Source organism: Alligator sinensis, unplaced genomic scaffold (genome assembly GCF_000455745.1).
Source record: "Alligator sinensis unplaced genomic scaffold, ASM45574v1 scaffold465_1, whole genome shotgun sequence".
In the NCBI taxonomy this organism is placed as follows: Eukaryota; Metazoa; Chordata; order Crocodylia; family Alligatoridae; genus Alligator; species Alligator sinensis.
Genome location: NW_005841979.1, coordinates 3,106,601 through 3,127,916, shown reverse-complemented (window position 1 = coordinate 3,127,916; position 21,316 = coordinate 3,106,601). Strand labels below are relative to the sequence as shown.

At 42.3% G+C, this 21,316-nt stretch overlaps 1 protein-coding gene across 4 annotated transcripts in view; it reads right to left on the bottom strand.

Annotated features, from left to right (window-relative positions):
• Nucleotides 1-21,316, bottom strand: part of OSBPL8 (oxysterol binding protein like 8) — a 139,434-nt gene that overhangs the window by 60,504 nt on the left and 57,614 nt on the right. For 3 of the 4 annotated variants that reach the window (XM_025200929.1, XM_025200928.1, XM_006021122.2), the window contains 2 exons: nucleotides 18,301-18,337; nucleotides 10,862-10,999 (listed from right to left, as the gene is read on the bottom strand). In XM_025200929.1, coding sequence (XP_025056714.1) covers nucleotides 10,862-10,952 — 91 coding nt within the window. In that variant the 5' untranslated portion in view covers nucleotides 10,953-10,999; nucleotides 18,301-18,337. Of the gene's footprint in view, nucleotides 1-10,861; nucleotides 11,000-18,300; nucleotides 18,338-19,363; nucleotides 19,409-21,316 lie in introns of those variants that run through there. The other variant, XM_025200930.1, reaches the window with a different exon arrangement.

The following is a 21,316-nucleotide window of genomic DNA, read 5'->3' as shown; positions in this document are numbered from 1 at the left end:
CTCAAAAGTTGAAATGGATAAAAAAAAATAGGTAGCCTGTTTCAGTGCTTTACTTTCCTCCTAGCAAAAGTTTTCCCTGGGCATGTCTACATGTGATATTTATTGGCCAAATTCTGGTGCAGTTCATGCAGAGCCAATAGCTCCTAGGCACCAGAGTTACATGTGTATCCAGAACCACAGCACATTGAGCCAAATTAAAGCAGCCCCTGCTAGCAAGGGGCTCCATCCTCTTTAGAGTCACCCTTAAGATAATTGAAGGCTGCTATTAAATCCCGCCTGTCTTTTTTCCAGACTAAACAAGCCCAAGTTCCCTCAGCCTCTCTTCAGAAGTCATGAGGCCCCTAACCATTTTTGCTGCTGTCCACTAGACTCTCTCCCATTTATCCACATCCTTTCTGTAATGGGGGGCTCAAAAATGGACATGGTACTCGAGATGCAGCCTCACCAGTACCGAAAAGAGGGGAATAAATCACTTTCCTCAATCTTCTGGCAACATTTCTACTAATTCAGTCCAGTATATTGTTAGCCTTCTTTGGGAACAGGACACACTGTTGGCTCATATTCAGCTTATTGACTACTGTAATCCCCAGGTCCTTCTCTGCAGAGCTGCTGCTTGGTCAGCCAGTCCCCAGCCTGTACTGGCACATGGAACTGTTCCATCTTAAGTGCAGGGCTTTGCACTTGCCCTTATTGAACCTCATGAGACTTCCTTTGGTCCAATCTTCCAATTTGTTGAGGTCTCTCTGAGTCCTACCCTCCAATATCTCTACTACTCCCTCCACCTTGCTGTTATCTGCAGACTTGCTGAGGGTACACTCTATCCCATCTTCCAGATTGTTCATGAAAATACTGAACAGTACTAGCCCCAGGACTGACCCTTGGAGCACTCCATTCGATACCAGCTGCCAACCAGACATCAAGCCACTGATTACCACCCTTTGAGCCTGACAAGCCAGCTAGTTTTCTATCCTCCTTACAGTCCTTCCATCCAACCCATGCTTTCTTAGCTTGTTTGTGAGAACGTTGTAGGAGACCATATCCAAAGCCTTGCTAAAGTCCAAGTATATCAAGTCCACTGCTCTCTCTGCTTCCACAGTGTCAGTCATCTTGTCATAGAAGGTAATCAGATTGGTCAGGGATGACTCGTCCTTGGTAAACCCATGCCGACTGTTCTTTAGAAATGGATTCGTCCAGGATCTGCTCCATGATTTTTCCAAGGACTGATGTGAAGCGAATGAATCTGTAGTTCTTTGGGTCTTCCTCCTTCCCTTTCTTAAAGATGGGCACTATATATTTGCCCTTTTCTGATCATGTGTGACTTCTCCCAATTGCCATGAGTTTTCAAAGTTAATGGCCGACAGCTCTGCAATCGCATCAGCCAACTCCCTCTGCACCCTGGACTTGTATGCATCTAGCTTTTCTAAACAGTCTCTAAACCTATTCTTTTACCACTGTTGGCTCCTCACCTCCTCTCCAACTTGTGCTGCCAGATGCAGTAGCTTGGCTGACCTTGCTTGTGAAGGCAGAGGTTAAAAAAAAAAAAAAAAAAAAAAAAAGCATGCAGCATTTCAGCCTTATCCTTAACACATCTCTAGGTTGCCTCCCCCAGTCAGTAAGAGACCCACACTTTCTCTGATCTTCCTGCGTCTTCACGTATAAATAGGATGCCTGTTTGGAGCAGATCTGTCTCACTAGCATCTAAAGGTGTTGCTGGGGCTGTTGTCGTTCAGGGTTGGGCCCCTGCTACTCCTGAGACCCAATGCCGAGCCAATAGTTACGGGTGCCATGCCCCAACCTAGGACATGGCAGAGAGAAGCATGTGCCCTGGGAATCCTGCTGCAGATGCAGACCTTAGGAATTTCCCTGAAAAGGGGTTACTGGGGTCCCAGGATCAGATCCTAGAAGCCCTGGGAGCACTTAGCAGGGCACAGCTGCAGACCTGCCTACACTCTCCTGCCATAAGGGAACACGATGGACACGAAGAAGTAGCACAAACTGTGACTAGGAATTGTTATGCTCACAAAAGGGCTAAGACAAAGAAATCTATTTGCTCACATTTTATGCTGCCATAAAAATTGTGGTGGCAGAAAGCTGTATGTTGTAGCCTTACTTACTGCGAAATATATTTTAAAATAGTATTTAACATGCAAGTGCCTGACAGCATTACTATATTTCTGCAAAAGGCAAAGCCAAAGGCAACATAGCTTAGAAGAGTCGTTTAATGCAGCTATCTTTGAACGTTTAATAATGCAAAAAACATTTTGAAGTACCGATTACAGATTCTTTCAAAGTTTAAACCATTTAAAAACAGCAAGTGACAGGGAAAAAAGGAAGAGAAATACAAAAAAAGAAAATCCTCAACTAGCCTAGTATTACTTTAAAAGCTGTTATTTGATTTCTATTTTGTCTAGAATTATGTTTTATTACCTTTAAATTTTCAAGTAATTCCTCTTAAAATGAAACTTTACTGCAGCTTGCTGATCAGACACACACAAAAAAGAACCCCCTATTAAAGCAAAGCATCATAAAAAAAAACAAACTCCAACAACATATGGCGACTAGGTTTTTTTTCTTTTGAAGTCATTGGACATGCGATCAATTGTTTCATATGCCATTTGTTTAAACAAGCTGTAGGCTAAATAAGCTGTGACCACTCTTTTTGAGGAGCCACCACAGAAGAGTAGAAGTAAGTTAATAAAAAATGTGCGTTTAAAAAAAAAAAAAAAAGAGTCCTTCACAATAAAATAATTAGAAAATAATAGGTTTACACAGTGCACAGAAGCTTAATATAGAAGTTTAATTTCATATTGTGATGCAAGTTGTGCCTCAAGTTGTTGCGATTCAATGTGACACTACACTGTAAATTAAGAGGCCATTACAGTAGTTATGAAAGCTTATTTCAAAAACTGACAGTGCCAGCAGTTTTGGTAAAAGCACTGGAATTAACTGCTCTTTACAATTTCCCCTCGAATATTTTCCTGGTTGTTGGGAAGCATCAAGTCCTGTCACTACCTTTGTTAAATGAATATTTCTCTGAAGTCTAAGCAACTGTCTGGATATAGACGTTTTAACTTCTAGGTATTTCCCTAAACAGGCGAATAAGTAGCTTATTGGTTTATTTTTAATATTATAAAATCACCTGGGATTTACTTGCTGAAGCAACACAGCTACCCACAAGGCAATTATTATTACAGCATTCACACCACAGGGCACCCCACCACAATTAGCTTGTTTCTTCATAGACAGGCTATGGATCAACTAAGCAAAGATTGTACTAATTTCCCCCGTGAAGAGTTTATAAATGCTAGAACTGAAGCATGTTGGGAGAACTTCCAGGGAGCCATCCCATACATGTTCTTTTGTTTATGATAGGGTTTTAGACAGACTGCACTTGACGCTACATGCTTCACAAGCACTGAATTTTTTTTTTTTTTTTACTTAAGATTACAAGAACAATACAGCCATGCTCTTGCTAGTTTTCTTCAGTTAATTTCAGACAAAATAATTCATTACTTGTACTGCTGAGGCAAAGTACAGCAAATAATAGTGATGGACACTCCAAAGCACTACACAATACAGGCACAAAATAGAACCTTATGCTATAAGCACTTGAACCAATAGGAGCGACCAAGATGATGATGATGATGATGATGATAATGATGATGATGATGATGATGAGAGAGAAGAACTGATTAATTAACAAAGTGATAAATTCTTTAGTGTACCATGCAGTCTACCACTTCCAAGAGAGACCTACTGGGTTTTAAACTTACAACAGGAATGACAAAGACTGACTATATTCTATCAGGCTTTAATTAACCCATTTGCATCAGCATCATTAAAAAGAAAAAGCCTTATTTAAGAAGCTAAATATTTAAGAGTGCCCAGTTCACGTGATGTGCATGTGTGCGCACATACGTGTGCGCGCGCGTTGAGTTACTACATTACTAGTCTAAGTGGAGACAGAGCACAATATTCACAGAAAAAGAACTAACCTTGATTGTTATGTCAGTGTTACTTAAGCCATTAAACCAAGTTACAGTAATTTACACACACAAACCATTTCCAGATTACAATCAGACTACAGCACAAATCAAGGGAGATATTATATTCCTTTGGCAATGATAGATTGCCTTTATAAAATACTCCAGAACTAGCAGTCAGGAGTGCTGAACACCAGTACAATATAGTTTTTGAAAAATCCTAACCAGGAGAAAACAATAAAGCAGTATTATTTTTGCATGAAGTAACAAACGTCTCTTTTCAGAGTTCTTCACTAGTATGACTTTATGAATAGTACACAAAATGGAAAAATAGAGCTACAGGCAGTCCCTGACTTGCAACGTTGAGTTACAACGTTTATAAATTGACATCCTGTCTCAACTTTCTGATGTCACTTTCGACTTTAGAATGCTTGATCCGATGCAACGCCATGACAGCGAACAAGTTCGCTGCATCGCTCATCTCCCTGGAGAACACCTGTCCAAACTTCCTTGGACACTTTAAGAAAGCAGACAAGACTCCAGAAAAACCTGCAGCCAAGACTCCTGAGAAGACTCAAAAAGTCACCTCAAAGAAATCCCTCTAAATCAATGAGATTGCTATTTACAACATAAATACATTAAATGTAGCTATACTACTGATCTATAATTGATCCAATACAAAATTCTGGGATATTTTTGGTGAAAATAGGGTATCGGGACTTGGTTCAGGAACCAATCCTATATTTCTAACATTGTTTCTTATGGGAAAATTGGTTCTGAGGTACAAAGTTTCAACTTAAGACAGTTTTCAGGAACCAATTGTGTTGTAAGTCTGAGGACTGCCTATACAATGAAAACAAGATAGAATCAAAATATAGTAAGCTGGGAAGGCAAAACATTCCATTTGATTTCAGGAATTATGTCAAGTGACCCTTATCTACCCTTATCCTTGTAACTGTATTCCATCAGTGACTTGGATGTGGGCGTGAAGTGTACTCTGTCCAAGTTTGCAGAGGATACTAAATTGTGGGGTGAACACAATGGAGGGCAGGGAAGGATTGCAGGCGGACCTGGACAGGTTGAAAGACTGGGCAGTACACAATAGGATGCAGTTCAACAAGGACAAGTGCAGTGTGCTGCACCTAGGGCATAATGATCCAGCCCTAGCTGGGGAATGACCCTCTCAGTAGCACAGAAGCAGAAAGGGATCTCGGAATCATAGTGGACTCCAAGATGAACATGAGTTGTCAGTGTGACGAGATCCTCAGCAAAGCTAACCGCACTTTGTTATGCATCAGCAGATGCATGACAAATAGAACCAAGGAGGCGATACTTCCCCTTTATGCGGCATTGGTCAGACGCAGTTGGAGTACTGCATCCAGTTTTGGGTGCTGTGCTTCAAGAAGGACGTAGATAACCTCGAGAGGGTCCAGAGGAGGGCCGCTCATAAGGTTAGTGGTTTGCAGGCCAAGCCCTATGAGGAGAGACTAAGGGACATGGATCTCTTCAGCCTTCTTAAGAGAAAGCCGAGATGTGATCTTGTGGCCACCTGCAAATTCATTAGCGGGGCACAGCAAGAGATTGGAGATGCTGTGTTCACCAGGGTGCCTCTTGGGGTAACAAGGAACAATGGTCACAACCTGACAGAGCAGATTTAAGCTAGATATCTGGTAAGGGTGGCCAGAAATTGGAATGGGCTTCCAAGGGAGGTGGTGCTCTCCCCTACCTTGCAGGGTCTATAAAAGAGAAGGCTGGATAGGCATCTGGCTGGGGTCATCTGACTGCAGCACTCTTTCTTGCCCAGGGCAGGGGTCAGACTTGATGATTTGCTGAGGTCCCTTCCAACCCTAGCATCTACGAATCTACAACTATTGTTGCTGTAATTGTACTGTTACTAAGGAGTTACATCTCAGCAGCATTTAAGTGATCAAATCAGAAGTAATTAAAAAAAAAAAAAGGGGGGGGGGGGGGGGGAGCAGAATTCAGTACATATCAGAAACATATCCTCTGCTTTTCCAGAAAACTTTAGTTGCACTGTCCTTTTCCAAGAATTTGAATTTGTTGACCTTCATGGCAATTTCAAGCTCAGGGGTATATGCACCTAAGATGCTTTAGCAGATTGACAGTGTAAGGGAACTCTTACAGAAAAAAAAAAATCATAGGAATACAATGGGGGCAGGGAGCAGTGCTTGATATCTAATTAATAAACTTGAAAAAGCTAAGCTAACAACTAAGAAAAACACTTCTCTAATACCACTGCCAGCTCGGACGGCAGAGTCTTTACAGCAGAACCACAGAGTTCATTTTTTATGAAACTATACTACTGTCTAGAGAAGGCAATTTGCACTTCAGATCAAGTTAAGTGCTGTACCAGAGGCAGATGTCACGTTGTCCGTAAATATAGGATGAAATCCAAGGGATCTCCCGATAGTTCCAAGCTGAAGTCAACCCTGTCTGAACAGAATGTACCAGGAGTCCTAATGAAGACCAGGAACCTGAAGAGAGGAAAAAAACACCCAGAAAACAAAACCTCGATGGAAGGGAGAATCTTAAGATGCACTTTCTGAATGAGCCCATATTCCACTGCTTGCAAAGTAAGCATTTTAGACAAAGAGGTTAAGTACAGACAATCAAAAAGCCCAAGGCTGAATTGATTCAGTCTTTGCAGGTTAGTTTAAGCTGCAAAGAATGAACCAATAAGCAAATGAACATTCAGTTTTGATTCAGGAAGTGTAGCCATATGCCTGCAGTGACTCAAGACAGAAGCCAGGGGGCACGAATGCATAGCTCTCTGACACACAGCATGAACTGTGTGTTTGCTTCTTCTTCCTGCTGCCCCCAAGGTCTCTGGGATTTGCAGTCCAGACTCACAGCAGAAGGACTCTGCAGGGTTGCTCATCACTTCCTCTTCCTGCTCCCAGCTGCTTCTGGGATTTGTAGTCCAGTCACAGTCAGCACTAAGCAAGCAGGGCAAACAGCTCCATATTCAAGGGAAGGGAATTTTAACTCTCCTCCCTGGCCCCAGACCCTAGCAGGGGGGCAGTAAGCCAGCCAGTGAATCAGACAGCACAGCCCAGGGCTGCAAAAATTCTGCGATGCTGATTTACCTTGAACCAGGAAGGGGTCTAGGACAGAAGTTTCATAAATCAGTTTGACCTAAATCAGCTCAGTCTGATGCTAAATGCAACCAGGTTTTTCTTAAATCAGTTTCAGCCATTTTGAAACTGGTTTATGTGCACTGAACTTCTATTCTGTCACAGGTCTAAACCAGTTTCTGATCACTTAAACTGGTTTGTGTAACTTCTGACCCTAGCCAGAGGGAGGTGTCAGAAATCTATTTCCCTTGCCTTAGTTAGACAGATGCTTGAGCTGCCAACCCTGAACAGGGCCATTGGTTTGAATGTGTGAGAGAGAGATGTAATTCAGCAATTTTGCTGGTTCATTTTTAAGGCATGGAAGAGCAAAGGAAGAAAAATTAAGATTTGTGCTTTTCACACTGAAGGTATATTTTTTCTTTTATTTGTCCCACACATCTCCAATTCATAAACCTATTGTAGGGTCTGGGATAAGCCCCTCATTTTCATGTGGTATCCAATGCTGTGGCCTGTTTTACCAGATCTGACACGCAGCTTGACTGAACAGGCATGAAAAATTTGGAGGGAAGCTTGAGACTTGATGTATGAAAGCAAGATCCAAAACAAAGATCTGTAAATAATCCAAGCAGAGAAGCACTACTAGCATCCTCAATCCTCAACCTGAGGAAGCAGAGCAATGAGTCAGCAACCAAGACTGCATAACCTTTTTTTTTTTTTTTTTTTTTTTTTTTTTTTTTTTTTTTAAAGTCCTTCCTACAACAGCAGATCCCCTTAAAAACAGGCCAATAAAAGAAAAAACCTTGAAAGTCACGTCATAAGATTACGATTGGAAACTAGAGAAACAGATAAAGATAGCAATCGTGTAATGGTTAATTAAAAACAAGTACTTTAGGTGTTCCTTTATTCTTTCTTCATTGTCCAAGAGAGAGAAATGACCAAAAACCATATTAGAAGAGTAGATTCTAAGCACAAGATGGAGAATGAAAGAAGGCACCAGCACTTAAGGTAAGATGAGACACCCAGTCCACGTGTGATTGGAAAAGTAGGTTAGCCAGAACAAAATGCAAAAGGGAAACCAAAGTCTGAAGTAGTCAAGGAGTGGGTTTTAGGAACAGAAGGCCAAAGAATAAATGTAAGTTTGAACCTAATGCACAGTAAAATAGTAAAGCAGTTGGAGGTGGGGGTGTGAAAATGGCTGGTGACGTGAAACTGCAGAAGGTTAATTCTGAGAGCAACAAATGGAGAAAAGAAACGAGGCTGGATCTAAACACCTGGAAAAAAAAAAATACTAGTTATGGCAGCAGATGATCAGAATGAGGCTAATTAATTTGAACAACAGCACTGAAAAGGAAAAAATAAAATAAAATCACAAGACTGCACACACGCCTCCCTTGGCAGGACTTGAGTACATCCTTGGCATCAAGACAGCATCCTACATACTGTCTAGGCTGTGATGTTAACCATAACAGAAGTTAAAAAAGATTGGAGGGAGGGAAGAAGGGACACAATGGCCCACCTTCAGCTATGCAGACCTTCAGAAAGTAAGCCTGATGTGATGAAAGGGCAGAAATGCAATACTGACAGACACCCACCTACTCCCTGGGAACTTTAGATTCAACTACTATATTTGCTTGTGTAGCCCGGGTACACCTAGGGGGTGTGCCCTGTCCTCCAATGACAGTGGTGGTGGTGGTGGTCAGGCAGTGTGCTGAGGAAGCAGTCAGCTACTTGAGCAGCTTCCTCCCCTCTCTATAGAGCTAGGCCAAAACCAAATACTTAACTATGTACAATTTATTACAAGAATAAATACAGATGCTTAATATAAAACAGAATATTTACAAGGCTTAACATTTAATACTATATATAATATTCCACAATTCACATATAATACCAAATAACTTACAACCTATACAACACAATTAACACATGGGGATATTAACCTATATAACCCAAGTAACTAAATCCAGAATATTTCTTTAAACCTTCACAAATAACAATACAAATATACACATTAACACACATAAACCATATAACCCCCCTTAAAGAATACCCTCAGCTATATAGCCCTTAACACAACAACCTCAAAATAGGGAGTGCACTCAGCGCCTCCCCGAGGGGTTTCCCTGAAGCCCCTCCCCTTTAGGGCCCTGGGATATGGACACCTCCTCCCGCAATGGAGGGTGGAGGCAGCAGATCCTCCTCACCCATGTCAGCCTCCCCTGTGGGGCCCACTTTCCCACTACATCATGCTTCCTCTCTGGAGAAGGCAAGGCTCGTCCCCTGGTGGCCAATCCCGCAAGAGCCTCTCCCCAGCAGCGCCTTTGGCCTGGCACCCTGCACTGGGCACCCAGGGCTCGCTCTCTCTCACAAGCGCCAAGTCCTTGCAGGCTCCGACTCCCCAGTCTCACACCGGGGGTTCTCCCCTTTCCTGGGCCCTGCTCTGGGCACTGGGGCTCTTTTAGTTAAAAGTGGGGCTGCAGTGCGGGGCTCCAGTCACTTGGCCTAGGGCTGGGGCTAATGTGAGCAGCCGCAAGCTGCTTCCTAGGCGGTTCTGTGCCAACTTGTGCACCGGGTGAAGCCCAAGCAGCCGTGAGCTGCTCCCAGGGTCAGCTCTCCATGTGTTGATCTGCACACTGACTGCCCAAACGCTTGCTGGGTTCACAGATTTCAGCTGCCTTGAGCAGCTCCTAGAGCCTGATCCCCACGCACTGATTTGCGCGCCGCTGAAGCTCAAGCACAGTCCCGAGGATGGCTGTCTCTGGAGCCCCTCTCTCCACGCTGGCCCTCGTCGTTTCTCCCCAGCCTGCTGAGCACGCTCCCCCTTTACACTCTTCAGGGGCTCCACCCCCAAAGTTCTCTGGACCTGGCTGGTGCAGCTCCGATTCAGGTCCAGCTGGTCCTTGCCCCCTCCCTTTGGAAAAGGGCAGGGCACTGCTTCCCTTGTGCTGCCTCCGGATTGGTGGGAGGGCTCCACCAATCAAACAGCAGACCCTCGATCCTGAGACTCAACCCAAGCTCTGAAAAGGTAAGCCTGCTACACTTGGATAATATAAATTTGAGTCAGTATTTTAAAATGGCTTCCAAAGTCCACTGTTTAAGTCTGTATCTGTTGGAAAGTAAGTTTACATCAATTGTCATAACTGACAAAAGATGTTCCAGAAAGATGCTGTTGTGAATTAAGATGAAAACACACATCCCCGCATGAGATTCTCCAGCAATCCAGCCTTTCCATGTGCCACTTGATATAATACACAAACTATAATCTTCGCTTATATTGTTTACTTCCTTGAAATATTTTTATTAATACAATATATTCAATGTGAAGTCCTGAACAAAAATACAACTATATAAAACACAACATGAAGAACAGTTACTGAATTACATGTTGTCCATTTTATTTTATTCACTGTCAAGCATGGATTATTTTGCAACCAGAGTCATAGCATACTTTATACGAGACTGTGCACCATATACCATGTTTTTAGGCAATTAACACCTTTATTCTTAACAGTATGAGGATGTACATGTAATGTTTTTGGCTAGCAGAAGGCAACACATTAAATTGATCCATTTAAAAACAAAAAAAACAAAAACAAACTAGTTTTTCCAGCATGATTGTCTAAAGTGTTTTAAGACAATGTTCTTAACAGATTTCTTCAGCAGGTTTCCTTTTTCTGAATTCTCCATTTTAGAAACCAGTATATAGTCAAGATTTAATGTGTTGGAAATAGGTCTTGAACATTTTGAACCCTTTAATAACAGAAATGGATACCCATCTCTTACCATGGCTGTGGACGGTTCCTGGACTGAGCGATGGCTGGAGTAGCTCTTTGGTTGGAGTGAGATAGGCTTCCTTCCCTTGGCGTTGGCTCATCTTTCCTGGAGTCAGAATATGTGATTCATCGCTGTTTGTTACAACAGCTGAAATATAAAAATTACATCACTTCAACTATGTGATAAAAAGTAGATAGAACAAAAAGACCCCCCCAAAACCACCAACAATGAAATTTCTAACCATTATGAATATACCAGTCAGATTCAGCCTATGAAAACTTAGTTCTCTAACCTACAGATGTTTTCACTTCCTTAACATACAGAGTTAAATGTCCAGGGAAGGAGGATGACAGCTAGTGCCAAAATGTCTCATCTTCCCATACGCAAACTGCTGTGGCATGCTGCAGACTGCCTGGGAGTGCCAGAATAGTAGTCCCCTCTTAAAAATCAGTCAGGGCTGGTGCACTGCTTACTTTAGTCCTAGTTATGCCACACTGTAAGACTGGCTAGGGAAAGCAATAACAGAAGAGGAATAGTGGGGTCAGGGAGGCTATATGAATCCTCTGTAGCTATCCCTTGTGAAACCCTGGTGTTAGAGAGGGTTGTGTAGCTTTTAAAAATCCAGTTTCCTTTCCTGCTTCTGTGGCAATCCATGGCCTAGCTGATCACACGAGTATCTTATGCATCCAGGCCCTGCATGAAGTTCACCAGCCCAAGATACATTCCATAGTTGTAAATCCAATGCAAAAAAAAAAAGGGATGCATTTCACTTTGAGAAGCTTAGATTTCTATCAAAGGGTGGAAAGAAGAACAGGCAAGGGACAGATAAAAGTAGTAATACACAGAAGTAAAATAAATGTTTCTCCTGTGAAAGCTACCAAAAGGTCAACAGCTTGAGAAAAAACGTGCTCTCTCTCTCTCTCCTCCACCCTCTTATAAAACATACTAGGTTATTATATTTGTCTGAATTCAAGATGACTTTGATTTTAAGATAATCCCCTAGTAATTAGATTCTATACATGGAATATTATAATTACAAAAAATAATGTACAACAATCCAATTACTAAGGGTCATCTTAAAAATTCAACCCTCCCATGCACGCGCACACACCCCACCCTCCTGCCACCTGTCACCCCTGGTACCTTTGCTCCCCATGCCCCTTGCTGCTTACCTGGCCTGTGCTTGTGCCTCCCTCCTTTCTGCCTGCCCCTCCCTCTCTGCCACCTGCCCACTTGCTGCCTTACTTTAGTGGACTCTCCCCCTACTGCATCCTTCAGCCCCCCCACCCCCACACTGCTTGCCAGAGAAGCTTGCCTTTATACTCTGCCAAGGTTAGGAGCTCAGTATACTAGACAACACTCCACAGAGCAGATGCCTGATGCCTTACTTCATAACAATGTAAGTGCCATACTAGGCAAGACCAATGATCCATCTAGCCCAGTCCAGTCTAACAGTAGCAGGAGTGAATGCTTTAGAGGAAGAGCATACAAACAGGATATTGCTCAAGTAATGCATCTTCTATTCAGTACCCTCCTTGGCATCTACCACCATTGATCTTGATAAGCCAGAGGATACATACCTGTTCTTTTTGATAGATATTAGTGGATTTCTCATCCATGAATTTGAACCTGGGTATACCAATTCCTTTATGAACATGGGTATACTCTGCTTCTAAAACCTCCTGTGATGAGATCCACAAGTTAACCATGTGCTGCATAAAGTGCTCATCTCCCCCCTTTGTTACTATAATACCACTACAGTGAAGTGCAGAAAGTAGTGTCTGAGCACAGTGAGCAGCATCAGAAAGTAAAGTAGCAGTCCCCATTTCACTATTCCTTGTATTGCTGTAACAGAGGAGCAGAAGTCTAAGGCTCTCTTCTGTGTGCACTACCCCAGTGGTTCTCAACCATTTTAGACTCAGGGCAACCCTCCTGCCCTTATAACATTTCTGAATTGAGGCACCTCATTTCAAAACTTAAATTTTATTTGCTTGATACAAAAAAATGAGAGAGCAATTGTTCTGTTGCAAAGAACTCAAAAGACCATAATGGATCAACATTTTTGACAGTATGGATTCCTATCTGAAATTTCTGGGCTTACCTCCTGAATCATGTAGGTTTTTGCACACCCAATCTTGTGCACAACCCTTAAAAGGATCTCATGGCACCCTAGCTGAGAAACACTGCAGTAAAACTTAGTGTGAGCTGATACTCAAGCAACTTGGGTAGGAGGTAGACCCCAGTTGCTCACCCTGACTATAGAAGGGGGAAAAAAGGTGGAGTTCAATTCAAGTACTTTTCTCTAGATTCAAACACATCATGCCTGGGATACTAGCACTCTATAGCACCTCGAGTCAGCATGCATACAAAAATGCAAGAATGAGGAGATTCAGAAAAAGGAATGTTCTACTTCAACGCCTCTGGGGTTACGAATAGGGACCACTGGAATTCATACTGGAAGTCCACTTCAATCATTCCCGTAATCTTGTGGTTCCTTTAATCTCTGCGTTTCTCCCGTGTACCCCCATGCCGCTGATTGGCAGAGGGGGCCCTGCCACTTGCCCCCAATTCGCAGGGAGGCAAAACCCACGGTTTTAAATATGCCATGGCTGTTGTCTCCTGCTGCTGATAGGTGGAGGGGCCCCTCTGGCCCTGCTGCTGACTGCATGGGGGTCAAAAACTGGCATATTTTAAACTGAAGTTTTCACCCCCCAGCCATCAGGAGCAAGTGGTGAGGGCAATGGGGCTCATCTGCCAAATCAGCCGGGGGGGGGGAATGGGTGCAAGGGTGCTCCAAAATTAAAAGGAGCTGCTGCACAGCGCACTTCCATCACGACTAAGTAGTCCCCAGTTATAAAGAGTTGTAACAAAGCCTGTTCCAATGCTTGATCATCCTAGCTAGAGAAGTCGTGGAATCTCCATCCCTGGAAGAATTTTCAAGAGCGAGTTATACAGATAGTTGACTAGGATGGTTTAGTCAGGAATGACCTGAACAAGGGGCTGGATTAGATAACATCATGAAGTCCCTTAGTCCTACTTTCCTATGATTCTAAGTGTTTAAAAATATAGCTTTGTGTCCTTTTAAAAGTGTTTGAACAGCAACAATTCTAAGCCAAGTTGGAAAAAAAAAAAGCAGTTAAATCACTTAAGAAGTTTACTCCCTCCTAATGCCTTCTCATTTTTTACTTCTCTCTGTTTACATACCAAGGCAGTGCAACTAGTTTTGTGTTTCTTCTGCTGCATGTAGGCAGAACCTGAAAACATGAAAAGTCTCTATATATGGTACTACAATGCCCTCTGCTGGTTACTGTTTGCTAGTGGATCTACTGGTAAGTAATGATCACTTCCCAAATCTTCTAATTATGACATGGCAGCACCCCCATCCCCTAGATTGCATGCAGTGTCCATATTGTAATCTATGTAGCTTTCATTAAAAGACAAACCCTTGTACTGTAAATAGTATCAACTGGTTATTTATATCAAAAGTAAAACATTAAAAACCCATATTATACACATTTATCTGAGGAATTAGCCTGAGAAAATTTATTGCTGGATGCTAACAATATAATAATTTCTAATAGTTCCTAATATTTTTAGCTTATATAGTACTTGGCACGCTTCAGTGTGGAAGTTTCAGGGCTCAGGAAATGTAGTGTATTCTTGATTAGTAATTTAGAAGGCAAGTGAATTAAGCACATGGGATTAAGAGAGACCACCACAGTTTGATGCTTTCTTGGCAAAAACCTGTCATTTGCCACCATGCACCCTGTTAAATGTTTGTAATTCATTGTAATCTTTTTAAAGATTTTTTTTTTTGCAAAAATCTTATTGGTCTAATAAAAGATATCACCTCTGTCCACAAGCCCCGACTGCAATTCATTATGGTCTCAGCCTTCTGTCCTGCAGCAAAGCTCACCTAGTCAAGGCAATGGAAGCGCAATAAATTACACCTATAAAATATCTTTCTGCTGGCAACTGCTAGGACTCTCCTTCTGAGCTCTTTAGCAGTTTAAAACATTAGTGTTTTAAGTTTTAAAATATTAGTTTAAGTACCTCAAGGTGAGGATTTTGCCTCATAAATGGACTTGAACAAATGGAGCTTTTACTTCAATCTCTTCAGATTAATTTTTTTAACTTAATCTGTAAAACTGAGATGATCAAGGGAAAGAAAAGAATTTAAAGTTGGGATCATTCCAATTAACATGGTAAACAGCTCTGCAAGTCTGTGAAAACGAAGGGAAGATTTCAGTTCGCAAACTTTGGTAGAAGACGGAGAGTACCCCATCTCAAGAGTTGTCCCACTCATTTGAGGTTCCCTTTCATCTACTTAAGTTTCTTGCTCTTCAATAAAAGTAACTATACCAACAGCTTAATTCTCAGAAGTGTTGCATACCCAGAATTCCAGGTGCTTCAACACCTCTATAAAATGAAGCCTTAAGGTTTTTCTGAGACAGGATGCAGCAGCTTTCAAATCCGAAGTAGTACAACGCTCTTTAGGAACTGAGCGATGAGAACCCTGAAACATTATTTTATAAGCTCTATACATAACTCCAATCAGCCACTTGCCTGACAAAGAATTACAGTACATATGCAGTCCACCTACAAGCAGCTACAGGGCTTTCACTCCATGTTATTGACTTGTTTGACTTTGCCTTAGTAGAATAATGAAAGTGCCCAAGTGAAAAAATTGCAGTCCTAAGAAAAAAAAATCCCTGCTAAACTTGTGTTGGCCTCAAAAGCACTTAACTTTACAGGAGCATCAGTTTTGACATTTAAAAAAGAACCAAAGAAAACAAACTTCTCTCAAACCCTTAGAATTTGGACAGCACTCAAACCACCCTGAGGGAGTAATGCAGCCAGATACCTAGCTTTTGCTGAAGTCCTGTCAAGATCCACTAACTAAATATTCCTGTACCTATGTCACCCTCAGGGATGGATCTGAAAACACTCAAGAGGAGACACCCCCCACCCCACCCCCCACCCAATACAGCAATCACGTGATTTTAAAAAGACAGCCAAAGGTGGTGGTTTCTCACGTCCTATGGAAGCATTTTAAGCATTAGATTATTAGCAAACAGGTTATTATCCGAACTCCTCCTTCGGCAACCATGTGATGCAAGAAAGGCCTCCCAGGGCTCACCTTCAGAAGTTGAGGCTGAAGGAGCCTATAACCTTGAGAAATGTGGATTAAGACAGCCACATCCTCAGGGTCTCACAGTGGCAAGCTTACGCAGCTTCTCACCTCAGTAAGATGGTTTTTGTTGAGTCTATACTCAAGAATCAAACTCTCTTTGCGCATTGTATATGGAGTCTTGGTACTTAATTAAAAGAGCCTGGCACCAAAAGCCACATGCAACAATACTGAACCTTACAGACACTAAATATTTTATGGATCAGGGGCTAATATGGTCTTCAATTCAAATCCACGTTGCGAACAAGTTTGAGTACTAGAAGGACCATCAAGAATCAGCTAACAATTCTACGTAAAATGCACTTTTCCACATACTATTACCTCACTCACATTTACCATTAGCCTGTATTCCAACAGGTGATATGTAATATGTTGCTAAAATCATATTTACAAGAGATTTTTCAATAAAAAAAGAAAAATCTATAAAGAATGTTTGAAAGGCAAAAAGTTTCCTTCTTGTGTGTTCCCCTAATAAAAGTGTCCTAAGCACTGTGGCATGCCATGCCTTGGACATTCAGCATCAGAACAAATTTTGACATTCTATTCCAGCATTGCCAGGTACAGATTCAAAAACAGAAGACAACCATAATCAGCTCCATTTCACCCACTTGACACTGGCTGGCAACTGGACATAAGGACTTTGACTACTACCCTCTGAGCCCAATGATCCAGGGAGTTTTCAATCCACCTTGCATTAAATTTATCCAGCTTGTACTTTAGCCTGCTTGCAAGAATATCGCAGGAGATCAAAGCCTTGCTAAAAATCAAGGTATATCACATCTACTGGTCTCCACAGACCCAAAGCCAGTCATCTCATCATAGAAGGCAATCGGGTTGGTCAGGCATGACTTGCCCCAGTGAATCCACACTGACTGATCCTAGTCACCTTCTTCTCCTACAAGTGCTTAGAAATGGATTGCTTGAAGACCTGCTCCATGATTTTTTCCAGGGACTGAGGTAAGGCTGACCAGTTCTCTGGATCCTCCTTCAAGATGAGCACTGTATTTCCCCTTTTCAAATCACTCAGGAGCTCTCCTAATTGCCACAAGTTTTCAAAGATGTTGGCCAGTGGCTCCACAAATCACATTGGCCAACTCCCTCAACACCGTCTGGTACCATGGACTAGTACAGATCCAGCCTTTTTAAGTAGTCTCTAACCTGTTCTTTTGCCACTGTTGGCCGCTGATCTCCTCCCCAAACTGTGCTGCCTGGTGCAGTAGTCTGGGAGCTGACCTTGTCCGTGAAGACAGAGATGAAAAAGGCATTGAGTATTTCAGCCTTTTCCACATCATCTGTCACCAGGTTGCCTCCCCCATTTAGTAAGGGAACCACACTTTCCCTGATCTTCCTCTTGTTGTTGACACATTTGTAGAAAACACTTCCTATTACCCTTCAGATCCCCTGCTAGCTGCAAATCCAATTGTATTTTGTTCTTCCCCATGTCATCCTTACATGCCCAAGCAATGCTCTTACATTTCTCCTTAGTCATTTATCCTAGTTCCCAATTCTTTTAAGCTTCCTTTTTGTGATTTAGTTTACTGAAGAGTTCCCTGCTAAGCCACACTGGTCTTCTACCATACTGTACTTGTTAGTTAGCCTTCCTGCGCACTGGGATGGTTCCTTCCTGTGTCCTCAATAAGGTTTCTTTAGAGTACCACCAGCTCTCTTGGACTCCTCTCCCCCTTGGACTGGCCTCCTAGGGCAGGGGTTTTCAGCCTTTTTTAACAAGTGTATGCCCAGCGGCCCCCTTTTTAGTAAGGGTCCCCCCCCCCCCCCCGTTGGTGGGGCGGCTGGCGCGGGGGGGGGGGGGGGGGGTAGCAGCAGCAGAGCAGCATCAGTGCAACCCTGCTCTTGCCCTACCCCAGCCCTCTATCCCCCACCCCCACCAAGACCTTTCAGAATACCTCCAGGGGTACACATACCCCCAGTTGACATCCCCTGTCCTAGGGGATCATGGCCATCAGTTCCCTGAGCAAGTTAGTCTGTTTTTCCTAAGTCCAGGGTCCTTACTCTGCTGCTCTCCCTTATTTCTTTTTCTCAGGATCCTGTCTGTTCTTTTCTTCCCAACCCTACTCCCCCTTATAAAAAAAAAAAAAAAAAACAAAAAACTATGCTTCACGAAAACAAGAACCAAGACCAGACAGCAACATCCACGTACTGAAGAAAATCCTTGCATTAAAAGTCTGTGACTCATGTGCTCCCACAGAGATGTCTTTTCATATATTTCAGTATACTGTAGGAAAGTAGTCTCACTTACTTGATGGTCCATGGGAATCTCTGATTTCACCAGGATGCTGTTTGTGCAGTGCAATTGGAGAATGAGGAACAGCAAACAAAAAAGTCCAGGCCAGGAAGAAGCAAAATATGCAAAGGTGGCAGCAGAGGGAAAGAAGAAGGACAATGAAAACAGAGTTAGTTATAACTAAAACAACATGCATATCAATACTGAAGGCAAGCCCTTAAAAGATTAACAGTTTAGAAATCAAACAGCTGAAGCAACATAATTGACAAGTATGCTTAGGAAAGGCTATTAATAGCTTGTGTATGGTTAGTGAGCATATGCCCTCTTTCAGAGTAGGACTTGTAAAACAATTTTAAAATGTTCACATAAAACAGCCGAGACATGTCCATTTGTATTTTGTTTCTCTTTACCAGGGACACTTTCCTAAAAAGGACAGAAATCCCACTGAAGAATGAATTGGAGATATTTTTTTCTACTAGCAAAATAAGCTGTTGACTTTTAAAACAGAAGTTACATAAACACCAACTCCTATATGTGAATACCCACTAGGATGATGCAGCTAGGCATTATTATTCTGTGCAACGCGAATTTAGAATTTACTTTCAGTGCTAGTACAGTTATTCGTTCACAACACATACAGTATTCTTTGCTTTCTGTCACAACCCAGTGATTTTTGGTGCCTCGGCACAATGGGATTTTCTTGCCACATGAGAGCCTCTTGCACAGCGAGGGTTTTGCTGCACAGAGAAACCTCGGGGAAAGGTGGCCCCCGCCAATTTGCAGCCTTCTTTGCAGGGTGCATTTCTTCCTTGCAGCACAGAAATGCATGGTGCAAAGAGTTCCCGCTATTCGAATGCAAATTTGTGTCCCGCTATTGGCCAGTGCTAAATTATTCACACGTGGCGGCTAGTAATTGGCTTGCTGGCCGTTTAAAATTCCGCGCGACTTCCGCCCAAGTCGAAGAACTTTGAGCACGCTGCAGAGTGCCTCTAAAGAGATCTGACTTGCGGCTAGCTGATCGATAGACTGATCACCTATCGATCTTTCTTCCCGTCGTCAAGCGCAATCCCAGACGTACCCTTTTCCTGCCGGCTTGAATTGCAGACGGATTGACTGGCTTGGGCCCCGCCAGTTGGAACAACTCGTGTGGTTGTTCAGACGACCGGACCACCTGCGTCGTGATTGCAAGCGGCGTGAGTAAAGTTTTTTGCAACCGATAAGTTGTGTCTGCCTCTCCATTCACCAGCCCGCCCTAACGTACGAGCAATTTCTAACTCAGCTCGAGTCGGCTCTGGCCATCCGAGACACTTTCTATAGCTTTAACATTTATAAACCAGGTAAGAGGCATTTTTTTTCCATTAACTTCCCAAAATGTGTGTCTATACCTATTTGTTGCATAATATCTGTATCTTTTTTAATACAAAATTTCTTCCTCAGTTTATTTTCCATTGAAGTGTATACAACTTCATGCACTGTGGGAGGATGGAGCAGAGTTACCAAGTAATAGCATGCCCCACCTCTGAGTACAAAGTAAAGTTATAAAACCCATTTCAACACAAAGCCTCGATAAGGATCGGAGGCCCTGTTATGCTAAAAGTTGTACAGATATAAAAGATGGTCTTCCTCTGCCCCAAAAGACTTAGAACTGGACACACACATACACATGCACAAATCGTGTGATAAAAAAAAAAAAAAAAAGGAGAGAAGCATAGGTGACCACGATAAGCAGGCATCTTTCCTCTTAAGATGTCACTCCAAAATGCCTCTCTGCCGTGTCAATTTCTTCCTTTCAATTTTAAAGTGTTACCAAGTCCAGCATGGATTATAATTTAGACAGAACACTGTATAAAAGTAAATATTCTGGTATTATGTTCAAGGCCAAAGTTTTAAACAAAAACCCTACAAAATGCAAACCCTACTCTACTTTAAAAAAAAGTTTCAGTATGCATGCGAGTTAAGAGAACTGAAGTGAGGATGTACCCAGGCCTGCGAAGGGGTATCATAAATCTCCTGCCTTCAGAGAATCAATCCATACTGCTAAATGGATAGCTCAGAGATGCATAAAATTAGTTCTTCAGTCTAAAAATATTGTTACTTTTGTTGCAGGTAACCTTTATGATGCATTACAAAAAAGGGAAAATGGTTTTTTGAACCCCTCAATTTAATTAGCTGCATTTGGCAGTTTTTGAAAAGACTACTTCCCCAGTTGCTACCTATTTAGTCAGGCAGTCAAATTTTACCCCTGTGCGCTTCGGTCTTGCATAGAGTAGCAGGTGACAGAAAATGTTTTTATGAAAAGGAACTTTGATTGCAAAAATCCCACAAATTAAAGGGAGCCAACTGACTAGTATAGTTAAATTCTTTTAGATGCATAATACAGCAAGACTGGGACAAAATACACGTTTAAGTGGGATTGCGTTATCTTACACTGTTTTTATATCTGAGAGGGACACAACAGCCAAGAGAAACAGTAACATGCACAAGTACATCAAAAGGTGTAAGAATCAGCCCAGCAGGATCAATGACACTGAACACCAAGCTCTCTCGGTCGTTCCGATCTCTGCCAGCTCACACACGAGGCTTTTGAAGAAAAAGGCAAGAAGCAGGAAATAAAGCATTAATGAGCAAACAATTTAAAAATCCTTTGGTCCCTTGTAAATTACCTAATCCTTATATGGTCTGTACTTACATACTGGTAACAAATACTGAAAGAGCAAGCAACAGGCCCTACACCAACTGCCTCTGAAGTACAGCCCTGAGCAAGTAACGACATGGGAACTACTGATACCACGTAGCAGAGCTAGTCACCCAAGATGTCTCCAAGGCCTTTAAATGTAAATATTTCAGCACTGCATGGCTAATTCTGCAGACTGGTACAAAGTGCTGCTATGCTACAGCCTGTAACACAAGCTTGCCTAACTCTGTTTGTGATCTTCACCAATAAACAGTCTGCTCATACTGACAGACTGCATTTTGGCTGACCCAGCATAAGCCTGAAACTATAAGCATTAGACACACTATCTTTTTTTTT